Genomic DNA, 15,683 nt, shown 5'->3' with positions numbered 1-15,683 from the left:
CAAAGATTTAAGCACATTTCGTAGCCAGAACTTCATGGCAGTGAAAGACAACGATTGTTTCTCTGGAATTTGATCTCCGTAAAATCCAGCCACCATTCAGGGAAAAGGTTAAAAATAGCAACCAAATCCTAAGCGAGGCGCATAATCCCGTTCCGCTCTGCATGCTGCCTTTTCCTTTTAGGCTCCCAGTCACTTTGGACCCCTGATGGGGAGCTTGTCCCTGGCTGTACCCCTCGCTGGGGGCACCCAGCATCCTCCTACTCCCCTGCAGCCACCAGTGCTGGGACTGGGTTCCTCTGGGAGCCACTGGTGTCACTTGTAGGAGTGGCGATAGTCTGGAGATGAGGGTTGTGCTGGTCCCTCTCCAATGGGGCATCTGCCCATCCCCCCGCAATTACCAGTCTGAATAACAAGGGTGGAAAAGGTGTAGGGAAGACTACACTTCTTCCTGCACGTGTAGTAATGTTCCCAGAAAACCAAATCCCATTTGAAGTCATATTCCTCAATATGGGCAGTTTCACGTCAGTTCAGAATGTTGGGATGGATGGAAACACGTCTCAAACAGAGATTTACCCTTGGGTTTTGGCTGTGTATGATGTGTATGACAGCTTGTAAAACTTCTCTTTACAACCAGAGGAGCGCATAATAGAAACTTCTGTTATAAAAATAATGACCAGGAAGGGCTCTAATGTTCTGTTCCTGTCTATTTGTGAGACCGGGAGAAGAAATAAAAGCTGGAGAGGGAGTGTTTGAGCAAGGCTGTACCCATGACCTTGCTCCTCATGGAACAGGGATGCGGAGCATTGTTACAGCGAGGCACACAAACCAGAGCGTGGGATTGGAGGTTTCAGCTCTAGGCATGATGTTATGCACTTGTTATGTAGCTGTTAAATTGTGGTCTGTCTTAGTGGGCAGCTCTAATGTTGTAACTGCATCCTCTTCTCTAGGCTTTTTATGTCAAAAGGAGAGCGATCTAAAAGATTCCCTGGGGAACTGTGTACTTGGCTGGTGTGGGGCTGGTGTAGGTTGGTGTGAGCCAGTGCTGTTGAGCCCTCTCTTATGGGTGAATAGGTGATGAATCTGGCTGGAGAGCCCTCTCTTATGGAGAAATTGGTGATGAGTCTGGCTGGAGAGCCCTCTCTTATCGGTGAATTGGTTATGAATCCAACTGCTGCCATTTCTGAAAGGAATTTTTGTTTGTGGAGGGGCCCTGGAGGTGGCTGTGGATTTAGTGAGGTTTTGAGTGGCTTTTGCTTGCCAGAGTCTAAAGGTTCACTGATGTCATCTTCCCCTCCAGGTGGGTGATGCTGCAGGTAAGTGGCAGAGCCATCATTCATGTTGGTGGCTGGTGTCCTTCCAGGACTGCTGCGTAGCTGAGCTGCCATCGCAGCAAGATGAGCATTAGACCTAATTCATCCCTGCTGTGCACGGCCAGCACTGGGTTTCCACCTGTTTCATGGCCATGTGGCTGGCCCAACATTTGCCTCGCATGATGGATGATGTGGAATGCTGCCAGGGATGCTGTCAGGGTGCCTCGGTGCTGGCTGCTCCATCAGTGATGTCTCTCTCTCTGTCTCTCCCCTGTCCAGTCCCGCCAGACCCCAGAGGGCGAATTCCTGCCCCTCGATCAGCTGGAGCTGGACGTGGGCTTCAGCACAGGGGCCGACCAGCTTTTCCTCGTATCCCCGCTCACCATCTGCCACGTGATAGATGCCAAGAGCCCCTTCTATGACCTCTCCCAGCGCAGCATGCAGACGGAGCAGTTTGAGATCGTCGTCATCCTGGAGGGCATCGTGGAAACGACAGGTGAGCGCAGAAAGCAAATGTTCTGGGAAACAGATGTTGCCCTGCAGGTCTTACCATGTGTGTTTGAAAAGCTGGATGTTTCAGGTTGCCCTTTAATCTAATGACACGGTCCAGTTCTGCAAATGCTTTGAGCCACCCGAAGTTGTGTTTTCCTACAGAGTGAAAATGTGGGAGGGAGTTTTGGCAATGCGTCTGTTACCAAGGTAATGAACTGCGAGGTGGAGAAACCTCGGCCGTGGCTGGGCTTTGCAGGGATGCCACGGTGGGAACGGTTGTGCTGGCAGTGATGCTGCAGCTCCTGCCCAGCAGCTGCTCCCTTGACTTCCCAGCCTGCTGGGAGAACGCTTAGAGGGGAAATTCAGAATATCTGTGATCCCAACAGCCAACCGTGTCCTGGGCTGCATCTACAGCAGTGGGACCAGCAGGGTGAGGGAGGGGATTCTCCCCCTCTGCTCCACTCTGGTGAAACCCCACCTGGAGCCTGTGTCCAGTTCTGGAGTCCTCAGCACAGAGAGGACATGGACCTCTTGGAGCAAATCCAGAGGAGGCCACAGAGATGATCCAAGGGCTGGAGCCCCTCTGCTATGAGGCCATGCTGAGAGAGCTTGGGTTGTTCAGCCTGGAGAGGAAAAGGCTGTGGGGAGACCTTAGAGCAGCTTCTGGTGCTGAAAGGGGCTCCAGGAAAGCTGGGGAGGGGCTCTGGATCAGGGAGGGCAGGGGTAGGACAAGGGGACTGGTTTTGAGCTGCAAGAGGGGAGATTTAGATGAGATCTTGGGGAGAAATGTTTTGCTGTTCAGGTGGGGAGGCCCTGGCCCAGGGTGCCCAGAGCAGTGGGGGCTGCCCCATCCCTGGAGGGGTTCCAGGCCAGGTTGGATGGGGCTTGGAGCCCCTGATCCCGTGGGAGTTGTCCCTGCCTATGGCAGGGGTGGGACTGGATGATCTTTGAGGTCCCTTTCAGCCCAAACTATTCGACGATTCCGTGATGTTTTGATCCGTGTGCTGGTGTCCCAGGATTTCTGTGCTGGGCTGCAGGAAGCAACCTCCAAGAACCTCAGGATGCTGCTCAGCCGGGTGCCCAGGGAGGCTGGGGCAGCAGCTGCGAATCGGCTGTGCAGTTGAGGAAAAAATCCCTGAGATTTCAGGAAACACTCCCTGATACATCAAGAAAAACTCCGTGGTATTGGCATAGCTGATGCTTGTAAGGAGGACCAGGGAAGGGAACGTCTCCCTGCGCTCGGTGCTGGCGAGTGTGTGCTTCGAATCCTGCGTTCAGTTTTAGCCCCTGACTCCAAGAAGGACATTGAGGAACTGGAGCGCGTCCGGAGACGGGAACGGAGCTGGGAAAGGGCTGGAGAACAGAGGTTCTGGGAGCGGCTGAGGGTGCTGGGGCTGTTCAGTCTGGAGAAGAGGAGGCTGAGGGGAGACCTCATCACTCTCTGCAGCTCCTGGAAAGGAGGTTGTGGGGAGGTGGGTGCTGAGCTCTGCTCCAGGTGACAAGAGACAGGATGAGGGGGAATGGCCTCAAGCTGCGCAAGGGCAGGTTCAGATTGGGCATCATGAGAAATTTCTTCACTGAAAGGGTTCTGAGGCCCTGGCAGAGGCTGCCCAGGGAGGGGGTGGAGTCCGCGTCTCTGGAGGGATGTAAAAGTCTGGCAGATGAGGTGCTCAGGGATGGTTTAGTGGTGGACATGTATGGTTGGACTTGATGGTTGGAAAAGACCTTTGAGATCAAGCAATTCTGTGATTCTATGATTTCAGGGCTCACAAGCCAACCAAACAACTCCAGGTTGGTTTTTTTTCCTAGCTCTCTGTTTTATTCCAAAAATGTTTGAAGGAAAGGAATTTTGTAAATAACTCACTGGAATTTTAAAACAAAGTTTCGTGTTTTTATACTTTGGAGTTTGTTTTTGTAAATATTTCAGACCTTGACATCATATACTGAGCTACAACAAAAAAGGAGGTATTTTCTGGGTTTCTAAAACCTAAAGCTTGCAAATGTTGTGACCTAGTTTTAAAAGATGAGATGAATATTGGGTAAAATGGAGCAAAATGTGCTCAATCTTGATAAAACATGGAGGGATGAAAGGGTTTTAGTTATAAAAATATCTCTAAAAATGTGAATAAATGAGAAAGGAGGGGAGCGTCCGGCTGGAGGGCAGCTGGGCTGGAGGAGAATCAGTACTGGCAGCAGTGAGGGGATGTAGATATGAAGATGGAGGTGTTGGTGAGGAGGAAAAGGCCTTCTTCATGGCACCGAAAAGCACAAGGAGTTTATTGTAAGCAACAGCACCTCTCGATGGTGGTTTCCAGCCTGTGGCTTCTGCTGAGCTTGGCTCAGGAGAGGAAAACCAGACCATATGTGAGGGAAGGGGCAATCTCAGCTAAAGGATGGCCTTTAAAGGAGAGGAGAGTGGACACTTGGTAGGTTTAGGACTTGCAGAAAGTCAGGACCCATCTTTCTCTCCTTGTGGTCTTCTAGCGGATTCTTTCTTTGAGTTTCCAACTTCCCTGATGTTTCACCTTAAAGCCAAGACACATTTGCCAGATAGAGGTTTTGCTCGGGGAACACAGAGTGTATGCAAATGTGAGCAACTGGTGTTTGTGTATGTTATACATCAAGAGTAATGGGAAGGGTTTCACACGGGATGCACCCCTGGATCCCTCTGCTAAGGTGAAAGGGGGTTGATTCAGAGGCAGCTCTCTGAAAAGCTGGGCCTGACACTGTGAAGTGCGACTGCTGGAGCTGGTCTGGCCGAGGGTCAGGGGGCGTCAACTTCACCACCGGTAGTGCAGGTTATGCAACATGGGGCTCCTGGAAATGATATAGAATTATGGAATCATTCGGGTTGGAAAAGACCTCTAAGCTCGTCTAGTCCAACTGTCAGCCCAGCCCCACCGTGCCTGCTAAACCATGTCCCAGTACCAGATCTACATGTTCTTTGAACTCCTCCAGGGATGGAGACTCCCCCACTGCCCTGGGCAGCCTCTGCCAGGGCTTCACCGCTCTGTCAGTAAAGACATTTTTCCTAATATCCAATCTAAAACTCCCCTGGCACAAATTGAGGCCATTTCCTTTTGTCCTACCACTTGTTCCTTAGGAGCAGAGCCCAGCACCCACCTCCCCACAACCTCCTTTCCAGGAGCTGCAGAGCGATGAGGTCTCTCCTCATCCTCCTCTTCTCCAGACTGAACAGCCCAGGCTCCAGCCCCTCCCCAGCTCCCTTTCCCTCTCTGAATGTGCTCTTGCAACTCGATGTCCTTCTTCTACTCTTGTGTTGCAGACCTCTTCCATCTAAGCTGTCTTAATTTCTGTTTTGCATTGGCCAGCCCACAGCCGCCCCAGCACAGAAGGAATAATTTGAAGGGATTATTGGTACCATTATAAAATGACTTGCATCTTGCTCTGTTGGGTGTTTGGTAGCTAAAGCCAATAGCAGACTCAGTCTGCGCTGCCTTCCTCCTCGGTGTAAGACCATGCCCTGCCCTCGCTCTCGTGGGTACGTGATGTCAGGACTGAGATCCAAGTCTGACCTGTCTGCTGGCATACAAACAACAGAAATAACCCCCGGTTGTTTGGAATCCAGGGTGCAGGGTTTGGTTAGCTGTAAAAATGATGCACGGGTTTTTTTCCTCAGAAAGTCACCGAGTCGATCACACATTTGAAAAAGGCTTTTCCAATGAATTCCGATTGTGTGCGGCTGCAGAGCGAGCAGCGGTGGTGCCGTGGGTCTCGTGGGGGCAGAGCGAGCCGGATCGATCTGCGGGCAGTTCAGGAGAGTCCTCTGAATGATGGATACGTGGCCTGCGGGAAGTGGGTTGGAGAGAGATTAAATAAACTGTGGTTGATTTGCAAATGAGCTGAAGCTACAGCTGCGAGTGTTCCGGGCCAGGTTGGATGGGGCTTGGAGCCCCTGAGCCAGTGGGAGGTGTCCCTGCCCATGGCAGGGGGTGGAACTGGATGGGCTATGAGGTCCCTTCCAACCCAACCATTCCATTATTCTATGATTCTGTGATCTTCTGGGAAACTCAGCCTGGGAACTATTAGTTTAAGTTTAAAATTGGACCTCAGCTCTAATACTTCCCTGTGAACACAATTAATTTCACTTGGATATCTTCATTCCCAAGTTGGGGAGTGTGTGCTGAGCAGAGTAGTGGTTTCAGAAGACACTTTCCCCCACGCTATATGAGCTGCTTGGCTTCTGTGCCGCACCTCCTGACCTGACAACCAGTTCAGAGGATCTGATAAAATAACACGGCTTCTGCACACAGTCATTAAGCAACCCTATAATACAGGCAATTTTCTAAAGCTGCTGTCTTCTTTTTTGTGCAAAATTGACTTGAAGAGCATCAATAGCACAGCGATAAATGGTTTTCTTGCCCACTTTGGAAAGGAATTGCAGAGGAATTGTGCTGTTTGCTCCCCACTGCTGTGTCCCTGCAGCATCAGGGTCCCACCCTGCATCTTTGCTCATGGTAATTTGTAGCGCATTTAGTGGGAAAGGCTTTGATATTCATCAAAGTTCTTCAACTCACAGGGTTTAAGGGGAGCTGAGGTTTGCAGCCTACGTTCCTGGTTTTTCAAGTAAATTATTTGCTGTGCCTGCCCAAAAAGTGCTGTGAAGTTGCACTCAGATCCCTTCATCCTTTGTGAAGAACAGAGCTACGATGTGCCTCTCCATGTCCTGCAGATCCCCTTGCCCCAGTGCCGAGAATTAGACAGTGAGCAAATAGTGCTCCTGACATGTTTGGGAATGCTTCAACCTTGAGCTATTCCATAAATCGTGATTTCAAAATATAATTAGCGATGTTGCTGTGTTTCTGCATTGCTGTGTGGTTGCAGGGTGCAGGGCAGTTGGGTTGTGCCAGGATGGCACACGTTAAAGGGGAGTTGTCTGCAGGATCCCGTTTTCTTTGCTATTTCCCATGCTATTGCCGTTTCAGTCTCCGGTATCACTGTCTGGGGGCACCAGGGTGCTGGTGTCCTACAAATATTAAGAAATAGTACTATGTGTGGGGTATAAAGGCATAGACCTGTTGGAGTGGGACCAGAGGAGGCCATGGAGATGCTCTGAGGCCTGGAGCACCTCCTGTACGAGGACAGGCTGAGAGAGTTGGGGTTGTTCAGTCTGGAGAAGAGAAGGATCCAAGGAGACCTTAGAGCAGCTTCCAGTGCTGAAAGGGGCTCCAGGAAAGCTGGGGAGGGGCTCTGGATCAGGGAGGGCAGGGATGGGACAAGAGGAATGGTTTTGAGCTGTAAGAGGGGAGATTGAGATGAGATCTTGGGCAGAAATGTTTTGCTGTTCAGGTGGGGAGGCCCTGGCCCAGGGTGCCCAGAGCAGTGGGGGCTGCCCCATCCCTGGAGGGGTTCCAGGCCAGGTTGGATGGGGCTTGGAGCCCCTGAGCCAGTGGGAGGTGTCCCTGCCCATGGCAGGGGTGGCACTGGATGGGCTGTGAGGTCCCTTCCAACCCAAAAACCATTCTATGATTCCATGATTTCTCACTCTGATATAGTCCTTAGATTTGTAATAAATAGGGATTTAAGACCACTAGCAGCATTCGGGTTGTGTCAGCTCTGCCTTTTGATAGGGGCTTGGAGCCTCTTGGTTTTCTTTAGCAGATGCTTATGGAGACTTTGTTTTCTGTTTTAATCTGTTGATTTTCGATATGGAGTTTCACCAAGGGATTTAGAGAACTGGTAAATATATACAATAGATCGCATTTTGCTTGTCTGCGGGGACAGTAAAGATTTCTTGGAGAAGTCTAATGAGTTGTTTAAGCAAGATCCTCTTGCTTATAAATCCCACTTGGCTGATTAAAATCACCATTTCCGATGCCTTCTCTCATTAAATCATATAAAAATGATTTCTCATAGATGCCTCCCAACTTGATTAAGTTAATTTACTGCCTCATCACTGAAACTTTAATTTCTGGAAAAGTAAACATTTCTTTCTGCTTTCTTTACTCTCCTTAATTACAGCTTTTAGGTTGTTTAGATAATGACACATGGGGAGCGGGAAGCGGACCCGGTGCATCTCGATAGGGAAGAGAGCTGAGGTCTTCTGGGCCCTTCTGGCTCTCCTTCTCTTCCTGGAGGGGAAAGAGGTGGAGCGCGTCCAAAAGAGGACAATGAGGCTGGGGGAAGGTCTGGAGAACAGGTGTTATGAGGAGCGGCTGAGGGCCCAGGGGCTCTTCAGTAGAAGGAGGCTGAGGGGAGTCCTCATCGCTCTGTACAGCTGCTGAAAGGAGGTTGTGGTGAGGTGAGTGCTGGGCTCTGCTCCCAAGGAAGAAGTGGTAGAATGAGAGGAAATGGCCTCAAGTTGTACCAGGAGCAGTTTAGATTGGATGTTAGGAAAGGTTTCTTTCCTGACAGAGTGGTAAAGCCCTGGCAGAAGCTGCCCAGGGCAGTGGCTGAGTCCCTATCGCTGGAGGGATTTAAGCACTGTTGATGTGGCACTTTGGGACATGATTTAGTGGTCATGGTGGTATTGTGTTGATGCTTGGACTGGATAAGCTTAGAGGAGTCTTCCAATCTTAATGATTTTATGTTTATATAGGGGTCCAGCCAGCCCTTTCTTTTAGGAAATAGAAGCAAAATATCTCAGCAGACAGCTGGGGTTTTTAGGAGGTCATGGCCTTTGATGCTTTAGGTGACCACGGGTGGCTCCTGACCTTCCTGTCTGCCTCCTGCATGGCCTGCAGAATAAAACTCATGCTCGGGAGTCATCCCAATGCCAGACCGCAGGAGCTTTCCCTGGGCATGCTGGAGGATGCTCAGTGCTGGCTCTGGCGTTTGGTTTCTTTCCATGTTTTGGAGTGTCAGTCAGCGATGGCAGAGCTCCACAGCTGAGATGTTCAAGCGGCTTTTCAGAATCCGAAGATGGTTATGATTCATAAGGGTAATTGCTAATCATTCAGGATTATTTTTGATATATATCCAACTCCTCCGTTATTACGATAACATATAATTTTGAAGAATACTCATGGCGTTTCTTTTCCAAACCTATTGTCCTGATTTCACATTGTTGTGATGGAGAATTTGAAGCTCGGTTGTCAGCAAACCTTCCTGGTGGTTCACGGGGAGAATGAGTTTTGGCTCTTAGGGTGGATTCCCCTTCTGGGAGGTGGCCTCTGCGTGCGTTTAGGAGTTGGTAGTCTTTCACAACTGCTGTTGCATTCCTGCGACATCTTGATAAGCTGTTAATAAGGACCTGAAATGTGCTGAAACTTGGCCGGGATGGTATGGGCATCCATTTCAAAACTCATTAAATGTTATTTTGGAAACCTTTTAATGTAATTTTTTCTGATTAAAGGAATCAAACAGCCTGCCAGGCTTTTTTAATTAAATAAACAGAGATGGAATCAAAGGTGTATTCTGCTGGTTTTTTACTTCTAAAGAGATGAATACCCTGAATTCTGGAGCTGTGTCTCCGTAGGAAGGTTTCTCTCAGAAACAGAGACATGGGAATGATTTCAAAAGTGAAACAACTCAGGTGAACAAAGGACTGTGACACAGATCTGAAAGCTAATGTGATTTCGATCATTTCGAGGGCTATTTAAAAGTGGTTTTCCCATGCATTACTCTCAGCTTCAAAGAGACCCAAGCACCAATTCAGCAGCTTTAAAGGCAGAGCATAAAATATATTTATTCTGTTTTTTTATCTTGCCATTTGGATTTGGGAGTTTTGTGCAGATGAGGGCAAAGTGGTGTGGGCAGAAGATAGAAGGAAGGCAAAATACTCTAGACTTCATGGAGAAGCTAACCAGAATCAAAGCATGGCATCAGTTGATAGCTGGTAGACATCATAAACTTTACCTTTTTCATCCACTCACCCTCCTTGTCTGCTGTCTCACAGTAGGTGGACAATGAAGCTGGGGAAGGGTCTGGAGAACAAGTCTTATAAGGAGCGGCTGAGGGCCCTGGGGCTGTTTAGCCTGGGGAGGGGGAGGCTGAGGGGAGACCTCATCGCTCTCTGCAGCTCCCAAAAAGGAGGTTGTGGTGAGGTGGGTGTTGGTTTCTTCTCCCAGGTGACAAGTGATAGGACGAGAGAAAATGGCCTCAAGTTGTGTCAGGGCAGGTTTAGATTGGATATTAGTAAATATTTTTTTATGTAAATCATGGTGAAGCCCTGGCAGAGGCTGCCCAGGGCAGAGAAGGAGTCTCCATCCCTGGAGGGTTCAAAAAAGAGTGTGGATGTGGTACTCTGGGTCATGGTTTAGCAGAGGTGGTGGTATTGGGTTGATGCTTGGACTGGATGAACTTAGAGGTCTCTTGCAACCTTGATGATTCTGTGATTCTAGTTTCTGTGACCAGATCTTGGTGTTCCTAAGATATCGTCAGTGTCACAGTACTGACAGGACGGAAATTCGAACAGAGAGGTAGATCAAGGAGCTGAAGGTCCAGAGCAGACTTTTGCACAGCACTGTGCATGTCAGTGTTGCTCCACCATCAATGGCTCCTTACTGGCTCTGGAGTTCCCTATCTGCATGATGGTAGCAGGAAGCTGTCTGCAGCTTGGGTTTGGTGGAGTATGGACCTGCACGTGTGTCCTAGATCCATTTGTCTTTGGCAAGGCATGAGGGGAGACCTCAGCTTCTGCATCAGTGGAAGGGGATGTGGATCTTGGGGATCCCAAGCCAGCTTTACTAACTGAATGGCTAAATTAGCTTAGAAATTATCTCTCTGAACCAATTCTTTGAAAAAGATCACAGAATCTCAAATGGCTGAGATTGGAAGGAAACTCTGGAGATCATCTGATCCAACCCCACTGCTCAGGCAGGGCTGCCTAGATCCTGTTGCCCAGGACCACGTCCAGGTGGCATTTGAATATTTCCAAAGGAGGAGACTCCACCAGTATTTGAATGCTGAGACATCAGTGAGGTGTGTTAGATGGGAAGGTGATGGGAAAAGAAAAATTCAAGAGTTCTACATAATGAAAATGCCATTCTTTGCTTTTCTAAGCACAACCTGAACTTGATAAAGTAGCCATTTAAGATGTTGTGGTTTTAGCAGTTCAGCAAATCTTTTCCCAGTGCTCCCATTACATAAAATCATTTAGTGAAAAAAACCAATATTTGTTGGTCATGCAGGCAAGCGCATTTGTCACTGTGAAAGCAAAGCCCTCAGTACAACAAGGACATTGAGGGGGGAAAGGGGGAAAAAACCCCCGTCCTGCACAAGGCAGCAATATCCCAAGTTACAGAATTTCACAGCACAAAGTCTTCGTGGCTTTGTCTACTTTTCCCTCCTTAGGTCTCATTGGAGAGATAGAAGAGAAAAACGACAGTGATTTTAATCTGGAGTTGTGCAGGAGCTTTCCTTTCACCATACATAATCGGGATAAGTGGTGATTCATCAGGAGTCATGCCTTTGCAAAAAAATATTTATTTATGCTTAATCGAACCGAATATGCTCTTCTTGAACAAACCTTCTTGTGCTGTGTGTACCAGCACAAGTGGACCTTGTACCATTGGTCTACAAATCTCATTCAATTTATTCCTGAATAAGTATTGGAGGGATAAGCACGAGCTGGCAATCTCTGGGGGAGTGACATATGCAGTCATCCAGAAAACTCAGGAGCACTTAAACTTGATCTCTGATATAAATCTGAGATGTGCCTCCAGGATATCGACCGTATCTGAGAAGAGAAATATGAATACTGCTTCCTCACAAGGGGAGGAGGAGGAGCAGGCACTGAGCTCTTCTCTCTGGACCCAGGGGAATGGCAGGAAGGTGCCAGGGGAGGGTTAGGTTGGACATTGGGAAAGGGTTCTTCCCCTGGAGGGTGGTGGAGCACTGGAACAGCTCTCAGGGAAGCAGGCATGGCTCCAAGCCTGACAATATTCTGGAAGCATTTGGCCAACGCCCTCAGCCCCACAGTGTGAACGCTGGGGTGTCCTGTGCAGGGACAGGAGAGGGACTCGAGGGCCCCTGTGGGTCTCTTCCAACTCAGGGCATTCTGTGATTCTAGAATACCCAGTTTGCCATCAACTACATCCCATCTGCAGCTGGAACCACGTGGGTCTGGTTATGGGGCTGCCCGTGGGCAGGGTCTCCCCAGTGAGGCTGGAGGACAGTGGCAGCAGATGCCAAACCCTCGCAGGTCAGAGCAGTTTTGCGAGCACTGGTTGGAAAGGTATTGGAAGGCGAAGGGCTTGGGTTTCACATGAAGCAGCTGTGATGTGGTGGTGAAGGGTGTTGCTTTCTCACGCTGCGGTGCTGGGCAGGGAAGACTTGACTCCTGTAAACCCACCAGCAGGCAGAGACATGGAGATGCTACAGAGATTGCTCCACTCTGAGGAATTCATAAACGAGGAAGAAAACTCTCCTGTGCTCAAATTATGCTGTTTCTCGCCTATTGATTTTCAGTTAATAAGCATAAACTGGAGGTCTTTGTTTTATTCTTGTCCATCACTGCCTTTCCTAATGAGTTGTATAAATGATTTAGTGATTTTTTCATGTTTCTGGACCCAAAAAAGCTTTGGCTACAATAGCTCCATGATTGGAATTCATAGAAAGATAGAATCTCTTGTTTGGAAAAGACCTTTGAGATCATAGAGTCCAGCTGTACTGGTCTACTACTAAACCATGCCTGAGCACCTCATCTACTCGGCTTTTAAATCCCTTCAGAGATGGTGACAAAGGTTATGAGTTAGAAGAATGCTGTTTTGGGTCTGCGGGAAGATCGCCCTAAAGACCCATTTGACTCAGGTGCACATATGGGATCTGAATTTGGGCCACTATGGATCTGAGGGATATTTTATTTGCCCAGATCTGGAAGTGGGGCACAGCATATCCTGAATGAGAAGATTCCTGCAGAAGAGTTTGACCAAAGAATGAAAATACTCATCAGAGGATGGCTAATTTTATCTTAATTAGGGAGGCATTTTAATTGCTGGTGCAGTTTGAATGGCTGGTGTTGCCGTGTCCGTATTTTCTATAATAGCTCCTTCCATGGTAGCTCTGCTTGGGGTTGTCCCCGAGTCTCTGTTCAGTGCTGAGCAGTTTTGCCTTGAGAAGAGCAGCTCCTCCTGGGCTGAGCATGGGTAGTGGTACCTGAGGAGGAGATGGTTGACTCAGGAGTTTCCGTTGTTGGCATCGAATGACATTATCATTTATCCCTGCCCTAAACGCAGCCCTCATAAATGGCACTTGATAGAGTCATGGAATGGAAGGGACGTGAAAGATCATAGAATCATGGAATGGTTTGGGTTGGAAGGGACCTCAAAGCCCATCCAGTCCCAACCCCCTGCCATGGGCAGGGACACCTCCCACTGGCTCAGGGGCTCCAAGCCCCATCCAACCTGGCCTGGAACCCCTCCAGGGATGGGGCAGCCCCCACTGCTCTGGGCACCCTGGGCCAGGGCCTCCCCACCTGAACAGCAAAACAGTTCTCCCTAAGATCTCATTTCAATCTCCCCTCTTTCAGCTCTAAACCGTTCCCCTTGTCCTCTCCCTGCCCTCCCTGATCCAGAGCCCCTCCCCAGCTTTCTGTAGGCATATGTTGCTGTTGCTCGTATGGATCTGGTTGACATCCAGTTGGGCCAAGCTGCCTGTTCTCTGGCTGCATTTGTGCGTCAGAGCAACATCAGGAGCAGCAGCAGGAAATCCCGGTGCGCAGGGTTCTGTGTTAACCCCCAAATGGGACTGCCCAAGGAGCTGGGGTCTCGGCCCTTCTGTCTGGAACAACCCAGAAATCCCATGGTCAGTATAAAGGATGGAGGCGTTTGTTTCTGAGCAGCAGGGACCGCCCTGGAGACCAGGCTGGGGTTTCCAGCAAGGCTGTCTCCGTAAGTGGAGTCTAATGGCACTCAAATGGAAGATCTTTCATTTTGTACCGGTGCAGTAAATATATTCCTGCTTCAAGAGCTGCACTTTTTAGCTATTTCCTCATATAGTGCATCTTTTTCATTTCTTCCTCTAGTTTCTTAATATTATTGTACCATAAATTCTGTTCTTCCAGGCAGTCGCGTTCTCTCCTACTCAGCAGCCCCGTTCCTCTGCTTCAGAAGGAAATTAAGTTGATTTGACCTGATTTGCTCTGACAAATCCATTTTTGCCCTTGCTTGCAACATTGCTCTCTTCTAGCTGATGAAAAGTGTTTGATTACGCTGTGTGGTGTTTCTCCGTGATTTGAGGTTAGCGTGTTGGGGCTGTGTTTGCCCGTCCCCTGCCTTTTTCCCCCCTCCCGCACGGCAGGTGCTGCCGTGGCCCCTTGGTGGCTCCGGGGATGTGGATCCGTGTGGGCGCTGCTGTGGTCACTGCATGTGGCCGAAGGGCAGTGTCAGAGCGTCATAGAATCATTTGGTTGGAAAAGACTTGTAAGATCATAGAGTCCAACCGTACCTGTCCACCACTAAACCACCTCCCTGAGCACCTCATCTACCCGGCTTTTAAACACCTCCAGGGATGGGGACCCTACCAATGTCCTTCTTGCAGTGAGGGGCCCAAAACTGAACCCAGGATTCAAGGTGAGACCTCACCAGCGCCGAGTACAGGGAAAGGATAACTTCCCTGCTCCTGCTGGCCCCACCATGGCCGATCCAAGCCAGGTTACTGTTGGCCTTCTTGGCCACTGGGCCACTGCTCAGCCACAGTCACCCAGCAAACCCAGGTTCTTTTCCCCCAGGCAGCTCCTCCCCAAGCTTGGAGCGCTGCACGGGGCTGTTGAGTCCCGAGCACAGGACCTGAGTGTGCCCAGGGCTGTGCGCCAGGCAGTGGAGGAGCGATGGGGTGGCAAATCAGCTGAAAGGTTTTGTGATATCACGGGGTGCAAAGCCAAGCTGGTTATGCCAGTAGTTCCTGGGAAAGGCTTGGAGCTGGCAGGCAGCTCTGTGAAGCCCTTCTAGCTTGACTTCAGTTTGTAAACCAGGATTAATTAGTAGCACGTTGATGTAAAGCAAGGGATTAGAGCAGTTTGTGCTTTACTGTGTTGCTTTGTGTCACATCATGAAAATTTTTCACATTTTCAGTATAGAAAATTTCCTTGTACCTTTTCATTACTTGGAAATTCTGAAGAGGCACTGCTGAGCATCAGCATCCTCCAGTCTTCAGATGAGTTTTCTTGCTAATAAGTCTTGTTACAAACCCGAGGATTTTTATTCTTTCACTTGAGAATTCAGCTGTGAAGGCGCAAAGTGCTCATTACCAGCACTCCCAAGTGATCCAATCCTAACCCATTCACATTCAGAAGCACAAAGCTGTTGTTATCCTGCCTTCCAGGTAGCTGTTAGAGCCACCCGGAGGAGCAAGGGGCTGCTCAGGAGCCGTCCCTAAAGCGACAGCGTTCCGAAGAACCATTCCTTTCCTTTTCTGTTCAGATGCATTTGCAACGTAGAGATCAAAGCTCGGAATTTGTTGTCATCTTTGCAAGCGTAGCTGCTGCGCCTTACAATTGCCGTCCTTCTGTTCGTCGCAGCAAATACACATGAGTTGTAAGTAAACAGCATAGGGAAGACATGGATCAGTTGGAACAGGTCCAGAGGAGGCTACGGAGATGATCCGAGGACTGGGAAACATCACATGCAATGACAGGCTGAGAGAGTTGGGGTTGTTCAGTCTGGAGAAGAGAAGGCTGCGGGGAGACCTTAGAGCAGCTTCCAGTGCTGAGAGGGGCTCCAGGAAAGCTGGGGAGGGGCTCTGGATCAGGGAGGGCAGCGACAGGATGAGGGAACTGTTTTGCGCTGAAAGAGGGGAGATTGAGATGAGATCTTGGGCAGAAATGTTTTGCTGTTCAGGTGGGGAGGCCCTGGCCCAGGGTGCCCAGAGCAGTGGGGGCTGCCCCATCCCTGGAGGGGTTCCAGGCCAGGTTGGATGGGGCTTGGAGCCCCTGATCCAGTGGGAGGTGTCCCTGCCCGTGGCAGGGGTGGCACTGGATGG

At 49.5% G+C, this 15,683-nt stretch overlaps 1 protein-coding gene across 1 annotated transcript in view; it reads left to right on the top strand.

The window, feature by feature from the left end:
- The window catches only part of KCNJ3 (potassium inwardly rectifying channel subfamily J member 3), a 50,572-nt gene that overhangs the window by 3,589 nt on the left and 31,300 nt on the right, over positions 1–15,683 (top strand). The window contains exon 2 of the mRNA XM_009557419.2: positions 1,590–1,806. Coding sequence (XP_009555714.1) covers positions 1,590–1,806 — 217 coding nt within the window. The remainder of the gene's footprint in view (positions 1–1,589; positions 1,807–15,683) is intronic.

This window comes from Cuculus canorus, chromosome 6, assembly GCF_017976375.1.
Source record: "Cuculus canorus isolate bCucCan1 chromosome 6, bCucCan1.pri, whole genome shotgun sequence".
NCBI classification, from domain to species: Eukaryota; Metazoa; Chordata; class Aves; order Cuculiformes; family Cuculidae; genus Cuculus; species Cuculus canorus.
Note: the sequence above shows the minus strand (reverse complement) of the source record. Positions and strands in the feature narration are given on the sequence as shown.